The sequence below is a fragment of the Narcine bancroftii genome, chromosome 13 (assembly GCF_036971445.1).
Source record: "Narcine bancroftii isolate sNarBan1 chromosome 13, sNarBan1.hap1, whole genome shotgun sequence".
NCBI lineage: Eukaryota > Metazoa > Chordata > Chondrichthyes > Torpediniformes > Narcinidae > Narcine > Narcine bancroftii.
Genome location: NC_091481.1, coordinates 38312721 through 38324864, shown reverse-complemented (window position 1 = coordinate 38324864; position 12144 = coordinate 38312721). Strand labels below are relative to the sequence as shown.

Genomic DNA, 12144 nt, shown 5'->3' with positions numbered 1-12144 from the left:
TGGAAATAATTGCAAATTTGATGAAATTAGATAAAAATATGGAGCTGAAGAAACTCGAATGTAAGTGGGATGCATTATCTACTTTCACAACAGGCCAAGCAGCCTCCTTCTGCAACATCCATAATCACCAAGAGGTCCTCCGTTCTCTGGCTTCCCCCACATTATTGACAAGGTACGTCTCATCTATGTTTAGATTCTTACCAATTCAACACCAATGACACCAGCACCAATAACTACCATCTTCTCAGGAATTTGCTTCAAAGATAAGGCGCCCGTTGAGGACACAATTGTCTCTTCATCAATCTGTGAGAACAATAATATTGTTAATTTAGACAATTCTGGTCATGTACAGCAGGTCTGTTTGCAGCTGTGGGAAGAGAAACCACTATGTGGGGGGGTGGCAGGTTGTTAAGCAAAAGGATTATATGGAGATCAGGTGATGAGAAACATGAACACCAACTCTCAGGTATTTTAAAAAAGGGGAAGGAAATGGATGTATTAATGGTGTTACAGAGTCCAGAGGACCCCAAAAACCAGCAGCACAACACAGGGTTACTTAAACAAAAGTAATTTTTAATTATATTTGAACAAGAAAACAGAATTTAACTTTAATTTATTACTTAACCTACCTAACTACTTACTCCCCCCTCTAATACTAAGCGCAGGTGTGTGTAATGTGTATTTAAGATTAGTAAAGTTCTTTGGTTCACAATCCAATCTCACGGGTTGCAAGCAATTCTTGTACTGTGCACAGAAGTTAGCATTAACAAAGTTCACCAGGCTTTGGTGCTTAACAGGTAAATGGCTACCACTCAGGAGGGTCTTGCTGGTTTTAAGAGAGAGATTTATTTTCCAGGACATCCACAACTGATTCTTTCTCAATCAGTCTTGCTGACGAAACTTGTCCCCTTCAGGACTCTCCAGATGATCCTCTTTCTTTCAGGTCACCTTTCACACTGCCCGTCTTCTCCTTTGACCAGGCAACCTTCCTAAGTTTGCCAGCTTGTCCTTCTGGAACTGATTTCTGCCTCCTCTCTCTCTCTCTCTCTCTGTTTCACACCCTCCCTCTCTGAGAGCAAAACTGTTCTCCCTGCCTGCAAAGATCACATGCTCTCCCAGGTAAGCTGCTGTTGATACTTTGTGGCCTCCTGCAAAAGTCCTGCAAATATTCTGTTTTAAAATGTGTGTGTGCAAGCTGCTCTAGCAATTCCTCCCAAACCACCTCTAAATACTCTGTCACAATGTAAAAAGTTCAGATCAGTTCCAAAGTTAGAAAATTCACTGCTCATTTCAGAAGGTTGCAAAGGACCCAGATAGAAAATAGGCTGTTTACAGTGGGTCTCACTGTGATAGTACAGGAGGTCACAAACACATGGCAGATTGGGATTGAGTGTTGCACCTCACTCCAGCACCCACCCAGCCAGCTCTGTTCAAAAACTACAAATCCATTGCTCTCCTGTCAGTCTGAGGAAGGGTCCCTGACCCAAGCTTCTCTCTCAGATGCAATATACTGAATGTTTTCAATTTCTGTTTTCATTCTGCCCAGCAAATGCAGTTTTTTTTCTTATGCAATTTGACTTTTAACTGCATTAACTGAATACTTATTGTCAGTATGTACTGTAGAGAAGGGAAGCCAGGGAATTCAGGGAAGAACAGAGAGGTCCTGAAAGTTATCGATAGAACAAACAGTGACTTTAGCACGGCCTTTGGATCCAACGTAGGGTCCAGGATCAGCTGGCCATTTGGAAGGAATCAAAAAGGTGGTAGCGGAATCAGATTGCTGTGACCAACAGCATGCCTCAGGGATCTAAGTTGGGTTCTGTGATTTATTGTATACATGAACAGCTTGGATGAGAATGTGGTGGAATGATTAGCAAATGTGCAGATGACACTGAAATTAGGTGGGGGGGGGGGGTCTGGAGTGGTCTGTGAAGAAGTATACAGATGTTGGAGCCTAGTGCAGAACACAAAGGTGCTGTAAAAGTTGGCAGGTCACGCTATAGCCATGGAAACCAAGCCCTCATTTTTGCTTTCCGTGTATGATGTCCCCTGGATAGTGAAAGTTGTCTGAGATTACAACAGGATCAAGATCGACTGGGAATCTGAGCCATGGAATGCAATGTGGACAGATATGAAGTGATGTCTTCCGTTAGGTTAAACCAGGACAGCATGTACACAATGTTTATAGGTTGTGGAAGAGCGACCTAGAGGTACAGGCACATAGTTCCCTGAAAGTGGTGGCACTGGCAAACAGGGTGGTTAAGAAGGAATTTGACATGCTTGCCCTCATCAGACAGGGAATGGAATGCAAGAGTGGGATGTCACATTCCAATTGGGCAGGACCACATCTGGCATATTCTGTGTTGTTCTGATGGCCATACTATAGGAAGGAAGTAATTAGAGAGGGTACAGAAAAATTCCCAAGGAAAGAAAGGCTTGAGTTATAAAGAGCTCCTAAGTCAGCTAGGATTTTTTCCCTGGGGTGAAGGGTGACCTGATAAGATCATGTGAGGCATAGATAAGGTGGATGATCAATCCTTTTAGAACACAGAGGCTTAAGGTAAGAATGGACCTGAGGGATATGTTTTTTCATTCAGAGGGTGGTGGGTATATGGAATGAGCTGCCACATAAAATAAAAGAGGCAAGTATAATTACAATGTTGAAAAAATATTTGAACAGGGACACGATAGGAAAGGTTTCTGGTGCAGGGCAGGGGGGATGCAAGGCAAGCACAAGCAAATGGGACGTTCAGACAGGCACCTTAGTCAACAGGGATGAGTTGGGCCAAAGGGCCTGTTTCTATGCTTATATCTCAAACCCTATGATTTCATAAATAAAGCACAAAGGATTCCACACGGAACCATAGAACAATACAGCCCACAAAATAGGCCTCTTCAAACTTCTAGTCTGTACCAAGTCATTTTTAAGTGTAGTTCTACTGACCTCCACCCACTCCATAGCCCTCCATACCTCTCCCATCCATGTACCTGTCCAAATTCTTCTTAAATGTTAACATGAATCCCGTATTCATCACTTCAGCTGGAAGCTCGATCCACATTCCCACGATTCACTGTGTGAAGAAGATCCCCCTAAATTTTTTCCCTTTCACTCAATCCAAGGCCTCTGATTTGTATCCCACCTACCTTCAAGGGAAAAAGCTTATTTACATTTACTCTGTCTATCCCCCTCATCATTTTAAATACCTCTATCAAATCTCCCCTCATTCTTCTACAGCCCAGGGAATAAAGCCCTAACTTGTTTAACTTTTCCCTGTAAATCAATTCCTGAAGTCCGGGCAACATCCTAGTAAATCTTCTCTGCACTCTTTCAACCTTATTGATATCCTTCCTGTTAGGTGTCCAAAACTGCACACAATACCCAAATTTAGCTTCACCAATGTCTTATACAACTTGACCATAACATCCCAACACCCATACTCCTTACTTTGATTTATGAAGGTCAATATGTTAAAAGCTCTCTTTATAACCCTATTCACCTGTAACGCCACTTTCAGAGAATTATGTATCTATATTCCCAGGCCCCTCTGTTCTACTACACTCCTCAGTTTCCTACCATTTACCATGTATGTCTTTTCTTGATTTGTCCTTCCAAAATGCATTGTCTGCATTGAATTCCAACTGCCATTTTTCAGCCCATTTTCAGTCCCAATCCTTCTGCAAGCTTTGAAAACCTACTTCGCTGTCCACATGCTTCCAATCTTAGTGTCAACTGCAAACTTGCTGATTCATTTTACCACATTATCATCCAGATCATTGATATCGATATCAAACAACAATGGTCTCAGCACTGATCCCTGAGGAACACCACTAGTCACAGGCCTCCAGTGTGAGAAGAATCATCCACCACTACTCTCTGTCTTCTCCCGTACAGTTCACTACTTCACCATGAATACCGAGCGTCTGAACCTTCCTGATTAACCTCCCATGCAGGACCTTGTCAAAGGTCTTTCTAAAGTTCATGCAGACAACATCCACAGCCTTTTCTTCATCTAGTTTCTTGGAAACCTTTGTGAAAAGCTCTACAAGATTGGTTAAATTCGACCTACTATGCACATGTTGACTATCTCTGATCAGTCCCTGGCTATCTAAATAATTGTATTTCCGATTTCTTAGAACACCGTCCAATAATTTACCTACTTCTGAGATCAGGCTCATTGGCCTTTAATTTCCAGGGTTACTTTTGGAGCCTTTTTTAAACAACAGAACAATCTGTGGCTAAGGACATTTTATTTATTTCTGCCAGAGCCATTACAGTCCAGGCCAAAATCTAGAAAGTTACTTCAAAATTCAATCTTTTACATTCATTGTTGAAGCGTAGGCCTTGAAATTTGATGCCCAGAATTAATGTTGAACTGTTGGGGAGACAGGAATTGTGGCTGCAACAGACCCATGAATTCTCCTTGTGTTACCTTTGAAGAAATGTCCATCCACACGAGCTGAGGTCATAACACTCCTGGTCCTTTTGTTGGTGAGACTCGAACTGGGCAGCCTCCACAAAGCTTCCAAGACCCTGGCACCGGTCTCTCCCAAGTGACCTCCACTGTTAGTCACAATCAAAATGAAGCACTTTGCTTCCCAAAAAGCCCCTCCTGGCACAGGCCCATCCACCGAAAAGACCCAGCCATTCACAAAGCATGTTTTGCTCTGAGTTCCACAGAATGGCTGGCCACAACAGCTGCTTCAAAAAGCTGATTTTTCCCTTACAAAATCACAGTGTCTGTGCAAATATATGGAATTCTGGAACAGCCTATGACAAACCTTCCCTCAGTTCTTCCAATATATGGAATTGTCACTGGGCTGTGACTTGTGTTGTGCTGTGGGAAATGTTAACTGTGACCATTCAGTTCCTCCTGTCTATACTATCCCTTACAGTGGTAATCCCATTTTACTAAAACAGGAGCTCATACTAACAGCAATCTTTAATCTGTATAGGTTTCATGACCTCACTGGTTGTTTTCCTTACATCCCATGACTCAGTGCCCATTTCCTTAGTGAATACTGAGGGGGAAAAAAAACATTTAAGATCTCCTCCATCTCTTTTGTCTCCATACAAAGCTGACCACTCTGATCTTCAAGAGGACAAAGTTTGTCCCTTACTATGCTTTTACTCTTAATATACCTGTAGAAACCCTTAGGAATTTCTTTCATATTGTCTGCTAAAGCAACTCATAGCTTCTTTTCACCTTCCTGATTTCCTTCTTCAGGGTTTTCTTGAATTTTTTTATACTCCTCTGTTACGAGCCCAAAGGACCCCAAAACCCAGCAGCAACAGACATTCACCAAGACGAGTAGTTTTTAAAACAAAAGTTATTTTTAATCAACTTTAAACATGAAAACAGAATCAAACTTTAACTTATCTCTATTAACTTAACTAACCCAACTTAACCCCCTTCTAATTCTAAGCGCACATGTATGTAATGTGTGTGTAAATTTAAGAAAAGTTCTTTGGTTCACAGTTCAATCTCACTTCTTATTCCAAGTTTTCTGGATGCAGGCAATTCTTATACCATGCACAGAATTTAACATTTATAAAGTTACTCAGGCTTTGGTGCTCAAAAGGTAAATGTTTACCGCTCAGGAAGGTTCTTGTAGAGTTTGCAGAGAGAGATTTGTTGTTCCAGGATTTTCACAACAGAGGTACCATTAGTTACCTCAAGGTCTCGCTGATGAAACTTCCCCCATCAGGGTTTTCCAGATGGTAACCTCTTTCTTCAGGCTACCACCAGAGTTCCTTTCTGTTCCTCTTATTCCAAGAGAAACATCAGACAGATAGCACTTCCAGCCATCCACTGCTCTGGAACTTTCTGTTTCCAATCAGCTCTCCCTGGCTTACACTGTTCAGCTGCTTTTCAGTGTTATACATACTAGCTGAGAGGGCTTACTTTCTCTCTCTCTCTCTCTCTCCCCAACTGCCAGAAAAGCCCATGTGACTCTCTCACTTGCAAAAACCCCCACCTTCTTCAGCAAACAACAGGAGTTTTTCTCCTTGGTCAAGATGTTGTCTTAGAGAAACAAAACCCAGGAGTGACCTTTCTGTAAGAACTTTGCAGAGTACTTGTAGCCAGTTTGTCTCCAGTCCATTCATTTTATGACGTCAGTTCAATTAGCATCTACTTGTGAAATGTGCATCGCATTCTCCAGATATCCTGCAATGTTATTGAATATGAATTCTTCAGTCTTTCAAATAAGATCTGTTTTAAAATGTGTGTATGTCTGTAACCCACTAATCTTACCAAAATTCTCCCAAATATTTATCCATTACACCACAATAACCCATTTGCTCCATATTGCCTATACCTCCTAGAGTTCTTCCGAACCAGATCTCCAACATCACTCAAAAACCAAGTTCCCTATAGCTTTGAACCTTGCCTTTGATATTGACAGGAGCACACAAACTCCGAACTCTCAAAATTTCACCTTTGAAGGTCTTCCATTTACCACGCACACCCTTGCCCGAAAACAACTTATCCCAACCCATGCATTCTCAATCCTTCCTCATTTCCTCAGAATTGGCCTTTTTCCAATTTAGAATCTCTTCCCGAGGTCCAGGCCTACCTTCTCCATAATTAACTTGAAACTAATGGCATTCTGATCACTGGACCTGTATAAAGTACACCTTCAAAGTTTTCAGGAGTGTGGGGAAAGGGCAGAGAAAGTGTAAATAGTCCATTCAAGCCAATGTCATCACACAGGCAACAGAAGTTGTATTTCAAGTAACCATTTCTACCAATTCACAATTACACGTTGAACATTCTTTTATTAACTTGTTCAAGTCCAGAACAGTTGTTTTATGTCAAAGGATGTACCTGAATCCCAGGAAAAGGAGTAACTTCTGACCCTGTGGCGATGATTATGTTCTTGGAGTTGATGATCTGCGTGGTGCCGTCGTTACACAGAGCGGTGACCTGGTTTTTCCCAGTAATCTTACCATAGCCATGGACATGTGTTACCTTGAAAAATAGTGAAAAGAAAAATATCAAGATTCTTTCATCTAAATCCACATCAAAACTCTTCAAATATCATCTGTTCTGGAAAAGTGAGGGAGGGAATTAAGCAATCAGACTGCACATTTTATAAGGCAAGTTAACAATTTACATTTGAGCTGTTGGTGTTCACTACATTAACTAGATTTGAGTTTATACTTTCTCTCCTTACTCTTTTCTCCTTTTACTGTAATTCCATAATAACATGGTGACCAATTCAGACCAAGGATAGTAAAGACAAAATTATGTACTCAACGATTAGGGAATATGTGCAAAATGTCCAACTTCTTAAAATTTAGACATGCAGCACAGTAACAGGCCTTTCTGGCCCACGAACCTGTGCTGCACAATTACACCCAATTAGACGTCAGAAAAAAATCCCCACATCACGGGGAGAATGTACAAGCTCCTGACAGACAGTGCTGGCACTGTAATAGCAATGTGCTAACCCAGTCGTTCCCAAACTTATTTGGGTTGTCACATCCTGAGCACGCCTCCCCCCCTCCCCCCATGCAACTGCACTAGGTTGGGGGTTAGTGGCGGCGCTGAGAGGGGGGGTTCATGGCAATGCTGAGAGGGGGATTGCCAGCAGCGCTGAGAGGGGGGTTGGTGGCGACGCTGAGAGAGGGGTTGGTGGCGGTGCTGAGGGAGGTTGGTGGTGGTGCTGAGAGGGGGGGGGGGGTTGGTGGCGACGATGAGAGGGGGATTGGTGGCAGCACTGAGAGGGAGGTTGGAGTTTGGTTGCACCGCTAAGGAGGGGTAAATTTATGAGATCTCGCATTGAAAAGTGTGTAATTGTAGTGGTGGCTACACTACTGACTGAAGGATAGCACAATCAGACGGATTGAGCTCAGCGAGTAAAAATGATTTATTGTAGGCTGCCTGGCTGGTCTTATACTCCCAGCTCGGACCTGGCTGAGAACCACGCTGGGGGGCCCCGATATCACCGGGGCGTCACGTGGGTCACCAAGTGCGGGCTTCTGAGCCTGGTGCCGAGGTCAGGAGGAAACCCCCAACGGCGCCATTTTGGGTGGCTGCCCTGCCGCGTGCATGATAAGTAGGGCCGGTTTGCCTGCCTAATGGCATACCGCCACACAGAACCCCCCAGAACCGGCGCCAATGTCCTTTTTTGCCTGGCAGCCTCGCTTCTTGGATGGGCCACAACTACTGGTTCGATGGGGTTGAGGTGGGCAGGCTTTAACCTGTCCACTGTAAACAGTTCCCTCTTACCTCCAATGTCCAGTGTGAAAGTGGATACTGAACGCTGGATGACTTTGTACGGCCCTTCACATGGTCTTTGTAGAGGTGCTGTGGATGGGTCCCACCTGATAAAAAATTACTCTACGGAGTACAGCTCGCTGGGGACATAAGAGGCCCGTGTGCCACGTCTGGGCGGCGATGGGGGTGTGAAGGAGTCCAACAGGGCCCGGTGTCGGGACAGTAGAATGTGCGGTGGCTGCTGGGGGTTGTGAGGTGCGTTGACGAACTCACCGGGTAGGGCTAGCGGTGCACCTTAGACCAGCTCGGCTGATGACGCCTGTCGGTCTTCTTTGGGTGTCGAGCGGATGCCCAGGAGCACCCAAGGCAAGTCGTCCACCCAGTTGGGGCCGGTGAGGCGGGCCATAAGTGCCGACTTAAGGTGGCGGTGCAATCGTTCGACTAGCCCATTGGCCTGTGGGTGATAGGCCATGGTGTGATGTAGCTCAATCCCCAGCCTGTGGCAAGCTATGCCCAGAGTGCAGAGGTGAACTGGGCATCCCGATCACTGGTGAGGTGGTTCGGGATGCCGAACTGGGCAACCCGACCATTCAAAAGCGCTCAGGAGCAAGAGTCCATGAAGGCATTTGGCATCAGGATCACCTCGGGCTAACGAGTGGTGCTTGTCTACCATTGTGAAAAGATAACGGTTACCTTGGGAAAAGGGCAAGTGTTCGACGATGTCCACATGTATGTGGCTGAACCATTCCTGGACGTGTTCAAAATCTTCTATGGGCGCTCTGGTGTGCCTGTGTACCTTGGAAAGCTGGCAATGGGTGCAGGTTCTGGCCCAGTCCATAATCTGCTTCCAAAGCCCATGCCAGACAAAACGTTCTGCCACCATACGGACCGTGAACCTGATGGAAGGGTGGGAAAGATCATGGATATGGTGGAAGACTTGCCTGTGTCACTGCTGGGTAACCACTGGTCGCAGGGTGCCCATGGAGAAATCGCACAGGATGGTGCCCTCACCGTGAGGAGTCAGGAGGTCCTGGAATCGCAGGCTCGTGATGGCAGTCCTGAAGGCCTGCGTCTCCTCGTCGAACTTCTGGTCCCGGGCGAGCTGGTCGAAGTCGAGGCCAGGTGTCAGCACGCAAATGGCCGGTCGTGAGAGTGAGTCGGCAACCACATTGTCTTTCCCCACTTTGTTACGAATATCGGTGATGAACCCCGATATGAAGGAGAGGTAACGCTGCTGGCGGGCAGACCAGGGATCTCTTGCCATAGTGAGCACCTGAGTGAGGGGTTTGTGGTCGGTAAAAATGGTGAAAGGTCTCCCCTCCAAGAAATAGCGGAAATGACGCACCGCAGGTACATGCCCAGCAACTCATGATCTATATTTGCGCTCTGGGAGGTGAAGAAGTCGGCTAAAGAATGCCAGTGGTTTCCACTGTCCGTTCACCTGCTGCTCCAGGACGGCGCTGACGGCTGTGGCAGAGGCATCGACAGAGAGCGCCATATGCAGGTCGGTGCGTGGGTGACCGAGCAGGGTAGCCTTCACGAGGGCATCTTTCATGGCTTCGAATGCCCTGCTGGCTTCCGGAGTCCAGGCGAGTGTCTTGTCTTTGGCTGCGATGAGGGCGAAGAGTGGCTGCATGATGCACGCAGCGCCTGGAATGAAGCAGTTATAGAAATTGACCATACCCGTGAACTCCTGTAGCCCCTTGAGGTTATCTGGGCATGGGAACTCCCTGATTGCAGCGACCTTCACAGCGGCAGGTGTGGCTCCTTCGGCCGTGATGGTATGGCCCAGGAACTGCATAGACTCTTTCCCAAACTGGGACTTGGCCGGATCGATTGTTAGGCCGAAATCAGCCAGTCGGGAGAAGAGGGTATGCAGGTGAGACTTGTGTTGTGCCCGGTCTCTGCTGGCGACAAGGATGTTGTCCAGGTAAATGAATACAAAATTCAAATCCCTGCCCACTGTGTCCATAAGGCGCTGGAAGGTCTGGGCAGCGTTCTTGAGCCCGAACGGCATGCGTAGGAATTCGAACAAGCTGAAGAGGGTGACGATGGCCGTTTTGGGTATGTCCTCGGGGTGCACTGGGATTTGGTGATACTCGCGCACCAGGTCGACCTTGGAGAATACCCTTGCGCCATGCAGGTTGGCCGTAAAGTCCTGGATGTGAGGGATCGGGTAATGGTCAGGTACTGTTGACGTTGATCCATCGATAATCTCCGCAGGGCGCCAGCTGCCAGAGGCTTTCGTAGGTGGAGTGGTGAAGCCCAAAGACTGTCGGAGCATCGAATGATCCCCAGCTCCTGCAGATGCGAGAGCTCTTCCTTTGCTATTTGGAGTTTATCTGGCGGGAGCCAGTGTACCTTGGCATGGACCGGTGGGCCGTGGGTGGGGATGTAATGAAACACCCTGTGGCGTGGTGAGGCGGCAGAGAACTGCGGTTTGAGGAGGGACGGGAACTTGTCCAGGATACGCTGAAACTTGTCCTTGGGCATGCTGACTGTGGCCATCTGTGGCTGCTCTGTGCAGGAGGTGTTGAGGAGAATGGATTGGAAGGTACGGGCATCTACCAGTTGCCTACCTCGAATGTCGACCAGGAGTCCGTGGGCGAGGAGGAAGTCGACACCCAGGATGGCGATTGGAAGGGATGAAATGGTGAACCTCCATGAGAACCTCCGCTGGCCGATATGGAAATGGACGGTCTTGTCTCCATACGTTTGGATCTCCGTTGAATTGGCTGCACGGAGGGGAGGTCCTCGAGGCCAGTTCCGGGACTCGATGTCTGTGGTCAGGATGATGCTGATCTGAGCCCCGGTGTCGATGAGGAATTGTCGGGTGACTGAATACCGCAGGTAGAAAAGGCTGTGTTCTTGGCCAGCCACCGCAGCCATTAACAGTGTCCAGCCTGCTCGTTTCCCTGGAACGAGCAGGGCTGGTGACACTTCCGAGCCTTGGATCCCCAGGGCTGGTGGAGGAAGCAGAGGCCTGAAGTGGATGGCTGGCTTCTGGCTATGCTCTTTGAGGCACTTGCAGGGGCCGGGTGTTCCACTGAAGCGCTAGAGGAAGGCTTGGCGTGGTCATGCCCGTGACTCGTAACCTGCTGGACTGCTGAGCCCTTAGGCAATCGTTCGAGCCATAGCTCCTGAGCCTTTTCAGTGACCTTCCTAGGGTCGATGAAGCTCTCCTGGGACAGTAATGGCCAGATGTCTTCAGGCGGATGGTCGAGGAAGATGCGCTCAAAGAGTGGGCAGTTGATGCGATCGCCTATGAGCGTGAGCATCTCATCCATCAACTCGATTAGAGTTCTGTCCCCCAAGTCTTCAAGGCACAGCATCCGAGAGGCACACTGGTGCCTGGAGAAGCCGAGGGAGCTGGTGAGCACCTTCTTGATGGTCCTGTACTTATCTTTCACAGGTGGGTGCTGAACGAGGTGCAGCACTCGTTTGGCGGTGGCCCTAGTCCAGGGCGGCGACCACATGGGAAAACTTGGTCGAATCTGATGAAATCTGGTGGAGGTGAAACTGAGCCTCTGCATAGCTGAACCAGGTCTCTGGCTCCTGAACGCAGAAGTCAGGAAGATTGATGGCTATAGTGTTGATCGAAGGGTCGTTCATGTTGGGTTCAAAGATGTTTGAACCTGTCAGGGTCATCAATTGTAGCGGCGGCTACACTGCTAACTAAAGGATTGCACAACCAGAAGGGTTGAGTTCAGTGAGCAAAAACTGATTTATTGCAGTCTGCCTGGCTGGCCTTATACTCCCAGCCTGGACCCGGCTGAGAACCGCGCTGGGGGTCCCCGACGTCACCGGGGCGTCACGTGGGTCACCAAGCACGGGCTTCTGAGCCCGGTGCTGAGGTCGGGAGGAAACCCCGATGGCACCATTTTGGCCGGCTGCCCCACCGCCTGCGTGACAAGTGGGGCCG

General features: G+C 47.4%; 1 protein-coding gene across 1 annotated transcript in view; it reads right to left on the bottom strand.

The window, feature by feature from the left end:
* dldh (dihydrolipoamide dehydrogenase) overlaps nucleotides 1-12144 on the bottom strand; it is a 65822-nt gene that overhangs the window by 36602 nt on the left and 17076 nt on the right. Inside the window, exons 7-8 of the mRNA XM_069908207.1 lie at nucleotides 6828-6971; nucleotides 202-303 (exon numbers count right to left, since the gene is read on the bottom strand). Coding sequence (XP_069764308.1) covers nucleotides 202-303; nucleotides 6828-6971 — 246 coding nt within the window. The remainder of the gene's footprint in view (nucleotides 1-201; nucleotides 304-6827; nucleotides 6972-12144) is intronic.